General features: G+C 41.4%; 1 protein-coding gene and 1 long non-coding RNA gene across 19 annotated transcripts in view; one reads left to right on the top strand and one right to left on the bottom strand.

Annotated features, from left to right (window-relative positions):
- The window catches only part of scrib (scribble planar cell polarity protein), a 73,205-nt gene that overhangs the window by 30,306 nt on the left and 25,858 nt on the right, over positions 1–17,041 (top strand). For 10 of the 18 annotated variants that reach the window (XR_016268592.1, XM_089462300.1, XM_089462298.1 and 7 more), the window contains 11 exons: positions 7,591–8,180; positions 8,253–8,456; positions 8,544–8,730; positions 8,843–9,174; positions 10,253–10,537; positions 14,424–14,534; positions 15,141–15,320; positions 15,552–15,581; positions 16,377–16,535; positions 16,647–16,860; positions 16,925–17,013. Coding sequence is in view for 17 of the 18 variants with exons in the window: in XM_089462300.1 (XP_089318426.1) it covers positions 7,591–8,180; positions 8,253–8,456; positions 8,544–8,730; positions 8,843–9,174; positions 10,253–10,537; positions 14,424–14,534; positions 15,141–15,320; positions 15,552–15,581; positions 16,377–16,535; positions 16,647–16,860; positions 16,925–17,013 (2,381 nt within the window). In the remaining variant the exon portion in view is untranslated. Of the gene's footprint in view, positions 1–635; positions 760–7,165; positions 7,514–7,590; positions 8,181–8,252; positions 8,457–8,543; positions 8,731–8,842; positions 9,175–10,252; positions 10,538–14,423; positions 14,535–15,140; positions 15,321–15,551; positions 15,582–16,376; positions 16,536–16,646; positions 16,861–16,924; positions 17,014–17,041 lie in introns of those variants that run through there. The other 8 variants (XM_018018199.2, XM_018018196.2, XM_018018209.2 and 5 more) reach the window with 5 other exon arrangements.
- Positions 10,888–14,514, bottom strand: LOC149270624 (uncharacterized). The gene is made up of 3 exons (XR_016268594.1): positions 14,375–14,514; positions 14,234–14,300; positions 10,888–11,242 (listed from the first exon to the last, which is right to left on the bottom strand). It is a non-coding gene; the product is annotated as an uncharacterized LOC149270624 (long non-coding RNA).

Here is a 17,041-nt window from a genome sequence, read left to right on the forward strand (position 1 = left end):
AAGACTTGCTCGAGTACCAATTCGAGTTAAGTGCGACCACAAAGATTTCATTATCTCGCAGGTCCATTAAAAGAGCGTTACGATAAAAATTAGAGTTTGGGAGGCAAAGATGTGCGCAACAGGTAAACAAGTGCTGGAAATTCGGTCTATAAATACACAGACACGCAACTCGAATAATTAGGGCCAGTACAGCGCCTATATATAGGGCCTGGGGGCTATCGGCGTGCGCTATCTGTTTGCTGGCTTGCAAAAGCTGATAAAATACACATGTGGGCCGGAAAAGGGGCGGGGTAGATAACTACAGCAGCAAACTCAGTGTGAGCACTCACGAAGCAGAAACGGGGGAAAAGGGGAAACATTAAAGAGGCAAATGAGCAAAGCGAAAAAGAGCGACAGCTATGAAGAGCGCAACAAGTTGAGAAAGTGTAAAAAATGAAATAAATAAAAAACGGAAAACTGAAAACTGAAGCTGAAATCAGCCGCCTCATTATGGCAAATGTCGAGTAGCTACCTCTGTGTGTGTGAGTGTGAACTGTGAGTACACAGGTTGCTTACTAGAGAGAGAGAGAGAGTCAGAAAGAAAGAGAGCAGTGGAGGGCAAGCGAAAGAGAGAGAGAGAGAGAGTGTGTGTGAGTGCAATTGGCAGTCTGCCTCTGGGTCTGGGTCTCGACACTTTGCCCATTTGCCGCCGACTTTAGTCATTTTTTAGTAACGCTGGCGTTTTGTCAACATCGCGAGAGCGCGCGCTATATATATCGCGTTTGTCTTGAGTTCCATACAAATAGCATTTACTATTATTTGTTTATCATTATTAACGCCTGCTGAGTAGACACACACACACACACGCACACACACAGACGCAAGCAAAGCCACTCACTCGCACACACACTCGCCCACTTGGGAGCCAAAACAATGGCAATAATAACATTGAAGTCAAAAATTTCACATACCTTGACTTAGTCAGAGGCCCGAAAACGAAAAGCAAGATGTAAAAAAAAACAGTTGTATGTTAAATATATATGTATACTTTTATATATATATGCACATGCATATTACACTTTGCAAACGAGTGCGAATTGCTGTTGCTGCTTATCGATTGAGCTGCGGCTACCTAGCCACTGATTAGACACTTTTTGTCGGCCGACACTTGCATCGCGTATACGCAGCGTTAGCCCAAATTGAATTTCAAGTGTAAATATGCAGAGTGTAAGGCGCTGGCGCGCTTGTGGCAAGGTCGATTTAGCTGCTCAAGGTTAGACCGTGGCACATGAGCTGCTTGCTGGCTGCCTTGGAGCTTCAGCAGCTTCCGCTATTTGCATTTTGGCTGCAATGCAATACGCAGAAAAAAGAGCGAGCTTGAAAGGAAATTTTGTATGTTGTTTATATAGTCACAGACTTCTATCTAGCTCTAGCCCCTACCGCTCTCCCTCTCGCTTTGGGTTTCTGTCTCTCTCTCTCTCTCTTTTTCTTTATATATTTGCACATGACAAATATGCCAAGTTTATCTCCTTTTGCATATTGGTGTGCCTGTGTGTGTGTGTGTGTGGGTGTGTGTGTAGTGTGCATATCCGGTTTACTCGCTGCTTGTTGCCTTCCTTCCTCTTGCTTTTTATTTTGGTTAGCTGCCTCACAAGCACAATCAACATTTGCTCAGTACCTTTTTGCATTGCTTTGGCAAACAATACGCTGCATTTGCCATCAGTTCGCATTGTGATTTCTTAAAGTGTGTGGCTGCTGCTGCCCCTGGCTGCCCCAGCCCCACCCACTCAGTACTCGGGTTGGCCAATAAATAAACCGAAACCGTTGATAAGCCCAAAGCAATGCAATTGATTTTATGTATTGTATTGCTGATTGCACGCTGGGCCCTTATTGAATTTCTGCACTGTGCGTGTTTGCATTGTTTGTTTGCTAAAATGCCCTTTTGCTATGTCAAAACACTCTTGTTGGATTATTATTTGTTGCTCACGTTGTTGTTGCTGCTGCTGCAGGCAACAATTGAAACTATCGGCATTTTGATGGATATTCCATTATCGAATCGTTTACTTCTTTCTTTATTTCTTTATTTTTTTTTTTTTTTTCGAACAGCTTAAGCGGTTTCGTTTTGTGAGTTTTGTCAGTCAGTCAGCTCTCTTTGTTGTTGGCTTCGATAATTCGACATTTCGCGCACTCAAATTAAACACGAAAAATGCAATAAATGCCAGTTAAGGAAAATATGGCTTAGAAAAAAATGGAAAGAAAATAGAAAAACAAACTGCGTAACCGACAGGAACAGCGGGCGGCGAGTGCGGAAGCGCAAATGGTTATGTCACACGATTTTGCATTACATTCAAAGCGAGAAAATATTGCAAATCCGCGAAATACTAGAAGCCTTACTGCTACAGGCTGTGCCTGAGCGAGGGGGAGGGGAGGTTGGCTTGACGTGTGAATAGGCAACATGTCAGCGAACAAATATTGTTCACTCTGTGCTAACAGCGATCGCAAGTCGAATACCGTTTTAATGTGCTTAACCTTACGATTCGTTGGTGTTGCAAAATATTAAATCAATTCTCGCATACCCTTCTTCGGTACTCAAATAAATTACTATGCCTCATGATAGTTGCTTGAATTCTTCGCTTAATCGATACCAATTTGATGTGCTATAAGCATCCGCTTAATTTGGATTTTTTTTCTGTTCCATCCATTTCAAGTTCGAATTAAACCTTCAAATTGTCAGTCAGCCAAAAAAAAAAAAAAAAAAACAGAAAATGTGAAACTAATTAAAATCCATTTTCGTTCCTTTTTGCTCTGTTTTTGCACACAGCGTTCATTTTTTTCTCTCTATTTCTGCATGCAGTTTATATCGCACGTTCAATTAAATTGAACGCTATTAACGTGCAACAATTTTCATTTTTCCCAAAAAAAATTTGACTGTAATGCATCAGCTATAATTTCTAGTATGTTTGCTTCTGCATACTGAAATCAGTTTGTAGTATTTATTGCACTTCTACTTCATTCAAAAACAGTTGTCAGGCTTGCGAATAATGCGTTAAATTGAGCTGAAAATTAATGGACTTATGATGTCATCGCTTAACCTATTACACACGCTTACCCACACCTATGCACTCACTCACACACCTGCAGCCATTCTGTGCGTGTGTGCATTGTATTTCACTTCTTCATGCCATAATATCAATTTCAATTGTCCATCGCACCGTAATGTAATCATTGATAAGCCGATGGCGTATGGGGCCCTTACTCAAAATTACGCATACGACAGGTGGACCAAGGTCATTAACTAACGCTTGACTTTGGGCTGGTGTAATGTTGGTGCCGTACGCCGTCCCAAATATGTCGTAATGATTCAGTTTTCCAATTTTTGCTGCCTTATCGCAGACCCCAATTTAATTTCCAGAGCTGTGCCGTGCGTCGCGTCAGCGCTGTTTGTTTCTGTTTATATTTTGTGATTCTGTTTCTGCTGCCTTTATGCGCTTATCAGCGTGGCTTTAGGCATTCCAAAGTTATTGTTGTCATACCTGTATACGGCCACCCGATTAGATATGAACGAGCGCACCCCTTCTCGGGGCGATTCATTTCAAAATACGTAGAACGCTTTAGCACCTATCAAAAAGTTGTACACAAAGATATGTTTTGTTTTTCTTATACACCTAGAAGGGGTCGTTCGATTTGATGATGAAATGTGTAACTCATGTCAGAATATATAGCTGGCCCGTATCGCAAGTCGTCTTCTGTTCATCTGTCGAACCCATAAATTTGGAATGAAAATATGGAAAATAAAAATTTTTATTCCGCAAACTTTTTCATTCTTTGGCCAAAGCAACATTCAGCGTTTGCTATTAAAGCATCTACGCGTTTCGCTGCTGCAGATAACAAAGTGCAACTTTTTGCTTGGCTTTATGACAATAAGTCAACGTTTTTATGCCACAACAAAAATTGTGATTCATTAGTTTGTGGCACCGCATTTAAAAGCGTCGCTCGACTGTTTGTGCCCGCTGGATTTTGATAGCCATACACTTACAATTTGTCAAGAGCTCCCGCAACATGGCCGGCAATTTATCACAACGGTTGCAGACTGAGCCCTGCCACATGAATTTTCACGGCCGGGCACGGGGCGGAGTCAGCTCACGTGCTCATCGAAAGCTCTTTAAGTGCAATTAGGCACTTGATCTTTTGCTATTAGCCTTAAAAAAGAAAAGAGCAGAATATCGAAAGCCAAATAGAATGCAATTAAGGCGTTTACGTCTGCGGTCATTGGCATTGGGTATATAAAGGCCTGTGGATCAATTGACAGTAGCCAGAATATAAATGAAAACTCAATTGTGTGGGAGACAAGTGCCCGGCTCTTCGGTTGGCATAAGTCTCTGACATGCGTCCATTAAATTTGCATAAAGAAAATGTTTTTTCAAGTTTTCCCAGCAAGTTCGACTTGTGTCATAAAGAGAATATGTCAATGGTCCGCCAGAAGCAAGAGAAATAATGCGAGCATTTCAACAAGCAAACTCTGAGGCATGCGGGTCGACTAGCACTGAACTTGGACTCAAGCCGGAGACGTGTGTCCGGCTGTCCGGCTGCCCGGCTGCCCGGCTGTCAATGGCCGGAGAGAGGACATGCACGACATGGCTGGACACAAAGCCTGTCCTACATGTGAAATATGAGTTTGGATCTGAGCTGGAGGCCAGACGCCAGGGACTAGGAGCCACAGACGCAGACCTAGTAACTCCCTGGGTTTCTGACATGTGGTCCACACACACACACACACACTCACACACGCGTGTGTTTTGACATTCAGACTCCAGGCCAGGTCATTTACATATAAATAAGCAAAACGCGTCACAGTCGTCGTCACATTGCATTGATTTGGCATTTGCCAGCTGTACTTCACGTAGGCAGAGACGAACATTTTCTCATATTCAAAATGCGTTCGGGGAAATCGCGCTCTGTTGCTGTTTAGAGTTTTTCCCAGCAGCGCTTTTAATGAGTTTTACCCGCGCATTTTATGCGTTGCTCCATTTGGCTCTCTATTCTTTTTCTTATTTTTTTGGTGCATTTAAATTCATGCTCCCCACAGTGCCTGCCTCTCATTTATTTATTCGGCCCGCCCCTCCTTTACGCACTTCATTGGGCGCAACGGTCGCTGAGCATCTTTAAAATACTTATACCTAAATGCACACTCAAATGTATGAAGGGCGTCGTAAAATTTTCAAATGTTTATTTGAGTGCGTGGAAATGGCAACTGCTCGACACGCTAACATGTGTGCGGACCAAATATTCGGGCTACTCACAAAAAGCTCAACTCTTGAAGAAAGTTTGTTTATTTTTTGCGAGAGATTCGAAACGTGGCAAAATAGAATGAGGAATTTCATGTCAGTAAACATTCTAGTACATATTTATCCACGTTTTGATTATGCAGCTGCCATTAGGCAAAAGCATACTAAAATTCTATGCTTCCATGCCTTAACTATTATAATTTACTTGTTTTTCATACGGAATCATGTGGCATATGGCTTATGGAGTAGCCCAAGGCTTTCAGATATACAATCTGCACAAATAAGCTCGAATCATGGCAACCAGCTATACACTTGTTGCCTACTTATTGGCAGCTGCTGCAGCACAGATAACCACACACACACACTCACACTCGCACTCACAGTCAATTCGTGTTACCAGACTTGAGTTAGCCAAAGCCAGTCGAATATATTTTCGTTATTTCTTATGATTGCTCATCTTGTTTGCTAGTTTATGTTTCTGCTTGCGAATTAAATATTTCCCAGAAAAAATGCGATGAACATATTGATTCCAATTCGACTCAAAATATCGAAATATCATATCAATATATTATATTTTGATTATTTAAATTTATTCCACTCTGCTCTCTTTAAAGCTGTTAGACTCATCCAACTCTTTAATTTAATATATTTCCATACTATATTTAAAAATAATTTCTTTACTCTCTATCAGCGAGAGTATTTCACTTTTGGAGTGCTGAAGATCTAAGTTGTTTATGCGTGTGTTTTGGGGGCTTTAAACAAAAGTGCAAAGATTTCTTCATGGCTTTACTTTCAAGTCCCAATTTGTGTGCACGTGTATGCGTGCATTTATGTGCTTGTGTGTGTAAAGCCATAAAATGTTTTCATATGGCACAGCCATCAGTGAAATTGTTGAACATTTCACACATTCGCTCAACAACAAGCTGAAGAAGAAATGAAAATCTTTTCGCATTTATTGCCGTATTATTTATCAGTCGTCGGCATTCGTTGTTTTATGATTTAAATAAAAAGCATTCTCAAATAATTCAAGCGGAGCACAAAATAAATAATTGCCAATTTATAACGATAACATCAGGGCAGTCTTATTTTGTGGGCGAAATTAAACTGAAGCTTATAGTAATAAAAAAAGTGGAATTTAATAATTTATATGCGGGGTATAGATTACAGCGCGAATAACTGTTGTCTGTTTGAATACGAATACATCTAAAATGCAGACTTCAATTATTGTTTGCGCACAACGAGAGAAATTATAAATGTGAAGCGGCTCACGCCATTAGACGCGCCACAGTCATTAAAACCAAAATAAGTTTGGCAAACTGCGGACGGATTTATTGAGTGCAAATCAGCCAAGTTCACAGTTCTTCACAGTCGTTCACAGCTATAGCCAAGGTGTAGACAACGAGCAGCACGAGCTGGAGCTGCTCCCTGGAGCTCTCCGAGTCCTAATTTATTTAATTATTATACAAAAGTCGCTTCAGGGCAGACCTGGACTGATGTTGTTTTGGCTCAAGGTCGTTGGCTTTATGGCCGACGAAGGTGGCTTCGTCTGCTCTCCAGTTGCTCGTTTATTGGCCCCTGAGTGGGGCCCCAGCTGCAGACTTTTCGCTTGGCCAAAACATTTTTGGCCATTAAATTTGCTGGGAAATTTTGATGTCATTAATGTGTAATTTATGCAATGCATATAAATTCAATTTCGTCTATGGCGTCTGCCGATTCGAATGTATTGGCAATAAAAACATATTTTATTTTATAATTTGAGCAATCTGCTGAAATTTATTTTATGCAATTTTCCAATCAAATGCACATCAGTTCAAGTGAAGGGCATGCGAGTGTAGTGTGGTGTGGTGTAGAGTGGTTGGCTTCTTATTGCAAAGCGCATTCAAATGAAAGGGTTTCTTTAGCAAACAAACAGGGTGATTCTTCAATTGCAATCGTAGACCTAGAATGATGCCAAGCAGCGCATATTGAAAGTGCATTCAAGTAGAAACTCATAAGCTGCATCATGTTCAATGTCAAAATAAAAGTCAAGGAGGGCAACAACACTCTGCCCCGCAGCGCACAGCGCAACAATGGGAGCTCCTTGATGGCCGCCGGCGGCAGTGGACGTAACAGTCCCGCCACGGGCAGCCTACGCAGCTCCCTGGCCTCCTCGAATGGCGGCTCGTTGCGGCGCAAAGGCAAGCACGTGCGCATCGTGACCAGCTACGATCCCCTAGAGCGGGACTATGAGCGAAATAGGCAGCAGTTCGGTAAACACTTGTGGAATAGTTGAGCACACGAACATCATCTCGAATGCATACTGAATAATGTATTCTCTCTCTTGCAGATAACATTGATGGCGTGACGGAGCTGCGCCTGGAGCAGTACGAGATACACATTGAGCGCACCACGGCGGGCTTGGGCCTGAGCATAGCCGGTGGCAAGGGCTCGACGCCCTTCAAGGGCGACGACGATGGCATTTTCATATCGCGCGTAACCGAGGGGGGTCCCGCCGATCTGGCCGGCCTCAAGGTCGGCGACAAGGTGCTCAAAGTGAACGGCATTGTTGTCGTGGACGCGGATCATTACCAGGCCGTGCAGGTGCTGAAGGCCTGTGGCGCGGTGCTGGTGCTGGTGGTGCAGCGCGAGGTGACACGCCTGATTGGCCATCCCGTCTTCAGCGAAGATGGCAGCGTCTCGCAGATCTCTGTAGAGACACGACCCCTGGTGGCCGAAGCTCCAGCTGTCACACAGGAGCGCTACATTCCGTCGCCCATTCAAATAGTTCCAGAACAGCTGCAGCTGCAGCAGCAGCAGCAGCAACAGCAGCCAGTGCATCAGTTGCAACAGCTGCCACCTGCCCATGCACATTCGGCCAATGTGTTTGCCACGCCCTCGTCAGCCACGAATGGCATGCTGCAAGAAAACGGCAAAGTAGTAAGTAGCATATTCCGACGTTTTACCTAGACTTGTAATCCATTGATGCTGACGTTTGTTGTCTCACAACAGGATTTGGCGCCGTTGAGCTTCATTCAATTGCACACGACGCTTATACGCGATCAGATTGGGCAGGGACTGGGCTTCAGCATAGCCGGCGGCAAGGGTTCACCGCCATTCAAGGATGACTGCGATGGGATTTTCATATCGCGCATTACCGAGGGCGGTCTGGCGCATCGCGATGGCAAAATCATGGTCGGAGACCGTGTGATGGCGGTGAGTGAATCGAGCCTTGCTTTGGGATAAGTGGCAGACGCTAATTGCATTTCATTGTATGAACGAAAACACCTTTTTCTACCGCAGATTAACGGCAACGACATGACGCAGGCCCATCACGACGCGGCTGTTGCCTGCCTCACTGAGCCGCAGCGGTTTGTGCGGCTCGTCCTACAGCGCGAATACCGCGGCCCACTTGAACCGCCACTGAGTCCGCGCAGTCCCGCCGTGCTCAACTCATTGAGCCCGTCCGGCTATCTGGCCAATCGACCAGGTTAGAATCTGTTCACGCCTCAATGCTTCGCTCTCTTAACTTTGTTAACTTTTTCCACCCCTCCTTCCCACCCATCTCTTTCGTTCTGTCTCTCTCGTTCTCTGTCGAGCAGCAAACTTTGGACGCTCTGTTGGCGACGAGCAGCCCTACAAGTACAACACACTGGCCAGCACGCCGGCGGCAACTGTGACGACTGGCGTCGTTCATAATAACAACAGCAATAATAATACGCTGCCGAGCAATAAAACCAACGGATTTGCATTAGCTGCTGCTCCAGCTTATGCAACAGCTGCCACAGTCGCAGCTCCAGCTGCGCACATTGACAAATCCACGGGCCAGCCGGTGCCAGCGCCACGTCGCACCAACTCAGTGCCTCATGCTGATGGCGATGGTCCGGTTAATGGCGCCGCGTCCACCAGCAGCGGCGACTCTGGCGAGGCTCAGGTAGGATAACAAGCGAATACTTTGTAGTGGTTAATCGTAGCTCTGTTAGTGTCCTAGTTTTAATCAACTGTCTAGTTGTCTGCACGCCATCTTAATGTTGATCATAAGCTCGTTTGTTCGTTCCCTAATCCATGCTCAGGCTTAGCCTTAAGTAACTTTCAGGCCAACACTAAAAACCATAAGAACTTGCGCGACAGTTGGTCAAGTCAAGTCGACTCGACTCGAATCGAGTCAGATCCAGCAGGTAAGTCTCGGCATGGTTGTTGGCCAACTGGCGCGCAGGTGAGATGCCCAAGGATTCATGCAAATTGTTGTTGATAAACACATAAACACTCCTCCTTAAACGAACTCATTTTTATATACAATACAATTATATAAATATATTGTATATCTAATTGTGCTAATACATACTCGTATCTGCCAGTTTATCAACCTATAACCCTAGCTCTTAGCCAACACACATACATATCTACTACATAAACACAATATAAGTACATACTATATATATATATCTACATATATTTACGAAATTTGTTTGTGTTTGTTTTGCATGTGCCCTGTGCGTGCTCCTCCTATTCGTGTTTTATCTTGTTACTTCTTGTCATTTTTGGTCTCATATTACCCCCAAGCATTTATATAAGTACATAGATAAGTATGCACAAGCAATTTTTGTGTTGCTTCTTTTTGTCCTTGGCTTATAGCGTACGTATGCACTGAGATTGAAGAGCCCAGTTAAGGGCAGGTCTGGCTAGCCAGAAACTATATACATACATACAATATATAACATAAATATATATATATATTTATGAAACGGCACACATTCATACCATCTACAGTTAGAAAGTTTAGCTTAGCTTTTAGACCCAAAATCCAAAAATTGTGTAACGAAATTTACAAAAACCAACATATTTTTGTTTCTTTTTCTATAAAACCAAATGTTGCTTTAAAAATGAACTTTCCACAAAAAAAAAAAAAAAAAAAAAAAAAAATCCAAATCCAAAAAACTTGTCCAAATCGAATTGAAATTGAAATTGAAATTGAAAAAAAAAAACAATCAACCATCTACGACAACGAGCAGCCCTCATCACTCCGGCCGTTGACCAGCGATGATTTTCAGGCGATGATTCCGGCACATTTTCTCAGCGGCGGCAGTCAGCATCAGGTGCATGTGGCACGGCCCAACGAGGTGGGCGTCAGCGCTGTCACCGTGAATGTTAACAAACCGCAACCAGACTTACCCATGTTCCCAGCCGCGCCCACCGAGATAGGTCGCGTCACCGAGACCATCACCAAATCCACATTCACGGAAACTGTGATGACGCGCATCACCGACAATCAGCTGGCGGAGCCATTGATCAGTGAGGTGACTATCACAACATCACGCATACACTAAACGCAAAAAAAAAGAAAAAAAAGAAAAAAAAAACAATCAAAATATTAGAAAAATGCCAACAAAAGATACCAAAGTTGTCAAATGTACATATATATATATATATCTTTATATATATATATATATATATATATATATATATTTGTACACGATAAACTCTGTGTATTGAATGGCTCGAAACTCTCCCGAACGCAGCGGAAATTTTGAGAAATGTTCGTGTAGCGCCATGTGTGGAGGCGCCCCATGGGGCATCATTAAGCTGCTCATTGCACACGCAATCAACAACCAGGATGAGAGCTTCTTTTCACATACTTTTGCACACCATAAACACATACACACACACACATACACACCCACCCACCCACATACACATACAGCCACCAAAACACCATTTAATTTTATTGTATACGAATGTAATTGGCTCTATTCTCCTTTTTTTTTTTTTGTTTGGCCCTCATCTTATTTGTATAGCCGTTAAGCACCTATATTAAACCTATATGAATATACATTGTAAATAAAATGATTTGTGCGTTTTTGCAAACGAAATGATTTGATCGAAGGAAAACTCCTCTTTGCTTGAGATGCACGGTGAACGCTCCATCATAGATCCAAGAATCCATCAAATTCCCATGTTGAAGCGTTTGAACTATGCGTTTTCCAGTGCACATGATTGAATAGCTGTAATTGAAATGCAAAGCATTATGCAAAACACGCACATCGAACTAATTTAAATAAAAGTGTAATTTTTTTTTGTAGTTTCGTTGCTGTTGGTCAATGGTCTTCCATAACAACCCATTAATATTGCTATCGATATAATCGCCTAGGATTTTCGATTGGTCAATGGTGCATGCAATTTATGATTTATAATTATTCAATTAGATTTGGGTGCATTTAATTAAAAGCCTAATGATTTGACATTTACTAACAAACTAGCTAAGACCGTTAACTTTTTATACCCTGAACCCATTTTCAATGGGAAATCAGGGTATAATGGTTTTGTTGAAATGTATGTAACAGGGAGAAGGAGGCGTGGCAGACCCCACAAAGTATATATATTCTTGATCAGGGTGACGAGCTGAGTTGATTTGGCCCTGTCCGTCTGTCTGTCCGTCTGTCCGTCTGTCCGTCTGTCCGTATGTATGAACGCGTCGATTTCAGAAGATATAAGAGCTAGAGACTTCAAATTTTTTTTAAAATGTCCGTAATTACAGCGCGCATATCAAGTTTATCATTAAAATTCGATAACTCATCCCGATCTTTTTTTATCGATAAAAAACCTTATCGAAAACCAGTTATAAAATTATATCTTCTACACCTTTATTGCTAGAGTCTCCAAATTTTTAATGTATGCTTACATGCAATTTATACAATTTCGGTTTTTGTTAAAATTTACCCCCCACCCTTAAATTCACCCCCTCACCCTCACTTTTGTAAAAAGCGTATTTCAAATACTAGAGACTTGTGCTTTGGCAATTACATGCTTATCCATGTTATAATCATAATCTGAAAGTTTCATGAAGATCGTACGTCCATAAAAAAAGTTATTAAACAATTAAGTTCTCATAGTAAGCGCACACTGCAGCCCATGCGAGTTTATGCGTGGGTGCTTGTGTGTGTATGTGTTTGTGTATGTGTGTGTATGTGTTTGTGTATGTGCGTGTGTATGTGTATGTGTGTGTGTATGCGTTTGTGTATGTATGCGTGTGTGTGTGTATGTGTGTCTGTATGCGTGTGTGTGTATGTATGCCTGTGTGTGCGTACGTGCCTGTGTGTGTGTGTGTGTGTGCGTGTTTCTTGTGTAAGCTGAAAGACGCGAAAAGTTATTGAAATATCTATTGCTCCAAGGGTTCAGGGGATCTCGTAGTCGAGCAGTCTCGACTAGAGCTTTCTTACTTGTTTTTTATGTATTTAAGAATCTATTATTTAAATTAATTGAAATTTTTATCGCATTCTAAGTGCGAGTATAAAAAATAAATTATTATAATTTTGGTAATTTATAATCAATTGCTAAATATAATTCGCATTCATACGATTGTCTATAATAATATGCGTTACTTTTCGTTCGAAGTCAGACCTCTCTCTATTCACAAATACAACTGTAACTATGATGAGAATCGAGTTTGAGTCTGGAAGCATTAGTAGCAAAAGAATTAAAGCATTTAGCTCTCACATCATTTTAACAATAATGTTAAATTCCATAATGTGCTCAAGATCTTGATAGAGATATCAGATGAAAGCTGACATGAAAATCAATAATTAATAAATTTGCTTAGTACTTCAGCAGGTCAGAGATTAGATAACTATATACAATCAAAATAAAAACAACAAATAGAAAATATGTCGAAAAAAGTAAGTTTTACAAATATCAGAGATAACAATAGCTCTAGCTGATTCAGTGTACACTGTGCAACATCGCACGAGTTGAAATTGATTCAAACTAAATTGTCAAGTATCCTTGTTTGGAATTCACGTAAAGAGTTCTATTATAGCACTTACATATGGTTTACATCCACTTAAACCGTAGAACAAAAGCCCCTTGAGGGCAATCGTTTAAAGCCCAGTTGAACAAATACAAATTGCTGCAATTGTGTGAGATGCTGCTCAACCGCTTGTTACATGAATAACTAAGCTGAGCAAGCTATGCAGACAGAGTGCTTTAAATATTGCATTGCCGGAACAAGGAGATACACGAAAAGTGCGTTTAGTGCAGCAGAGCTGAATGACAGGACAGACATGCAAGGATACGCCCAGAGTGCAATAGGCGGCGGTGTCATTGTCAGCCCTTGAACAAAACTTGTAGGGTTTATCTTTCATCCGCCTGTCAAATGGCTGGCATGAAAGCCAACTTGCACTCAAAGTGAAAATAAAATATTTAATTGTTTTTCATTTCACTTCTTGGCACTTGCCCTCGCCAGTTTGGCAGTGTCGTCTGTACGTCATTTGGCCAACGGCGTCGATTGCGGCACTTCATTCCCAAATAAAGAGTCCAATTTGCTTTAGTGAATTGCCAAAAGTTATGGCCAAGTTAAGCAATCTGAGATACAGTTTATTTCTGCAGAAGAAAAGTTGTTTGTGTTGATGCATGTCGTCTGCGCTCGGCTAATGAATGTAAAACTGAAATTATACTTTGACAGTTTAATAAAAGACTCACAGTAAAAGAGTGTGTGCGAGAATCTGCATGTATGTGTGTGTGTGTGTGGGTGTGTGCATGTGCTTGTCGTGTCGTGTTTTGAATTTTAAATCGTGTGTGCTACACCGCAGGCAGCTCAAAGTACTTTTAAACAAGTTGCAGCTTGTGTTTGGCATATGCAAACACATACATACACATGTTCCGTCTACGGATTTAGATTAAAACTTAACCGCAAACCAGGGGCTTTGCCGACATGCCAAATAATTATTTTAACTTATTGAATCTCATTTGATATGCATTGAAGCTGTTATAAGTGCATAACATCTTATTTTGAATTATGTTTAATATCTATGGTTTGTGTTTGGTTTGGTTTGTTTTGGTTGAATTGCGTTAATTGCATGGCTTTTTGTTTTGATTTGGTGTTAACCTGGTGTCTTTGTCTCTGTCTCTTTGCCTGTGTCTGTCACTTTCTATTTCTATTTCTAAGCTCTGTCCTTTATATTAAGATGAGATTTGAAATTCGTTCATGTAAATATTACCAACAATTTTGCACACAATCACACTCATAAATGAGGCCATCCACATAAGCACCCTTCGCCACGTGCTCTACAAGTTTCAGATAGAAAGAACACCTAAATATTTAGTAGCTATGTATTATATCTGTTTAGTCTTATGCACACCTTTACCAGCCGCAACAAACACTTATATCGCATCTCGTTGTCTCTGTAGGAAGTGGTGCTGCCCAAAAATCAAGGCTCACTCGGCTTCAGCATCATCGGCGGCACGGATCACTCCTGTGTGCCATTTGGTACACGCGAACCGGGCATTTTTATTTCACATGTAAGTCAAACGAAAAGCGGAAAGCGAAAACCGAAAAGCGAATTGCAGCGCGGTGGGGTTGGCGTTTCTATAAACTGGGGACAAACTTTTCAAATTAGAGCAATTGACGTGCCACAACTTGCGGTTGCAAATGAACTGCACAATTAGTTCACAGCGCTTGCCGGCATCTTTACAAGCAATTAAATGAACCGCGGGCTCTGCTGAACTCAAAGCACACACATAAAAACACTCACTAGCGAATGGTACCCAGCTTTGGCTCTGGCCGGACGAAGTTTTGCCTCCAATTTGGAACGTCACAGTTCACCCCTCGTTCCAACCGAATGTCACTAATTATATGTGAAAGCTATTCAATAATTTATAATGTAGGGACTTTGTTAAAAATGTAACTTTTGCTCTTTGAACTATGTGTGCCACCTGCTATGGGGGCTCGTATAAAAAATACGAAAATGCCTTAAAATCTCGAAATTAGAAGACAGAAAACTAGCTGTAAATTATTGATTCACTGTTAAGACTTCTGAAACCATCAACCTTGATTGTCAATCACTTAGTCAGACAGGATAAACTATTGAGATGCTCGCTATAAATATCTATTCATTCCACTCCTAGATTGTGCCCGGTGGCATTGCCTCGAAATGCGGCAAACTGCGCATGGGCGATCGCATATTGAAGGTGAACGAGGCAGACGTCTCGAAGGCCACACACCAAGATGCTGTTATGGAGCTGCTGAAGCCTGGAGATGAGATCAAACTCACCATACAACATGATCCGTTGCCAGCAGGTTTCCAGGTAAGCCTAAGACGAAAACCCTATAGGCATATTACTATAGATCATTTTCGTATTCAGTTTGCTTCCACGCTATTTATTAGTTTATGCTGTAAATATATATAACTAGTACTGATTATTACTGATTGTAAAAATCCAAATTTGTAAGCTTCAAGTCAATACCGAAAACCTATTTATACTTCTCTTTTATCTATGCTCTATGATTGCTTATAAAAAAACATTTACGATGCAAAGCACATAGAAGTAGTTTATATAAACACAGAGGTAAGATATTTCAATGCTCAACCCGCAGCCAACTATTGGAAATGCTAACGATTATTTTGAAATATGCACACACCTGAAAATTAATGTAGATAAAGCCGAGCACACCTCAACTTTTCATTTTTCATTATTTGTAGTTAGATCATATGATAGTTTTGTATATAACGCTTTTAGTTTGATGACATATGAAGGTAATTAGACTAGATACGCTAATATATATATTTAAAAAAAGTTTTATTTAATTGATTTCCTAGTCGATTTGATTAGATATTTGTAGTTATGATGCAACATTCTAAAAAGAAAACTACATCTATCATAAGATATAAATATTTGTATAAATGCGATTAGATTATTATTTGCTAAAATTGTACTTAATTGTTAGAAATGATAGATTTTAATTCCAATATACGATGATAGCATTGATAGACTTAAGTTTGTACAGATGAAAGTATGTTTGAAGTCGCCATTAGATAATATGTAAATTAATTCTTATTAAGTTTAGCAAAATGGGATAGGAAAATTAATGAGACACCGATTTGCATAATTTGAGAAAAAGTAGAGAATATAAGTTTGCTGTTCGCTGATGTGAAAAATTTGTAAACTTCGAGTGGCAGGATATTTCATCCTTTTAATGCTCTGCTCCGCCGCTGGAAAAGTTTGCACTGCTTTGCTAAGCGCCATTATCAACTGAATTGTTTTGCCTTAGTCTCTGCTCCTATTTGTAAATGTTGAGCACCCAAACAAAGCCAATGCTAATTTTTATGCCATTGTTTATTTTGCCGTTGTTGAAAATCGCAGGAAATTTTGCTTGCCAAGGCCGAGGGTGAGCGCTTGGGCATGCACATTAAGGGCGGCTTGAATGGACAGCGCGGTAATCCACTGGATCCGTCCGACGAGGGCGTCTTCGTGTCTAAAATTAACTCGGTGGGAGCAGCACGACGCGATGGAAGGCTTAAGGTAATGACTGGGCTCTCTTTGACAGTTGGGTACAGAAGCGAGAGCTCATTAAATTCAATTGATGGGAACTGAATAAAACTTTATTCTTAACTTATTCTTACCCTCTCCCAGGTGGGCATGCGTTTGCTGGAGGTCAATGGTCATTCGCTGCTGGGCGCCTCGCATCAAGATGCAGTCAACGTTTTGCGCAACGCTGGCAATGAAATTAAATTGGTCGTCTGTAAGGGCTACGACAAGTCGAGTTTAATGCATTCCATTGGTCAGGCAGGCGGCATGAGCACCGGCTTTAACTCGTCTACATCCTGCAGCGGTGGCAGTCGTCAAGGTAAGTAAAACGCCAACCGAAGCGTCCATCGATAGTAGAATTCATACAAATTTCTCTTTTGCAGGCTCTCGGGCTTCAGAGACGGGCTCGGAGCTTAGTCAAAGTCAGAGCATATCCAGCTTGGATCACGACGATGAGGAGCGTCTGCGACAGGTGAGCCCGAAATTAGCCTTTCCAGTGG

This window comes from Drosophila arizonae, chromosome 2 (genome assembly GCF_054131065.1).
Source record: "Drosophila arizonae isolate 15081-1271.41 chromosome 2, UAZ_ARI_1.0, whole genome shotgun sequence".
Classification (NCBI taxonomy): domain Eukaryota; kingdom Metazoa; phylum Arthropoda; class Insecta; order Diptera; family Drosophilidae; genus Drosophila; species Drosophila arizonae.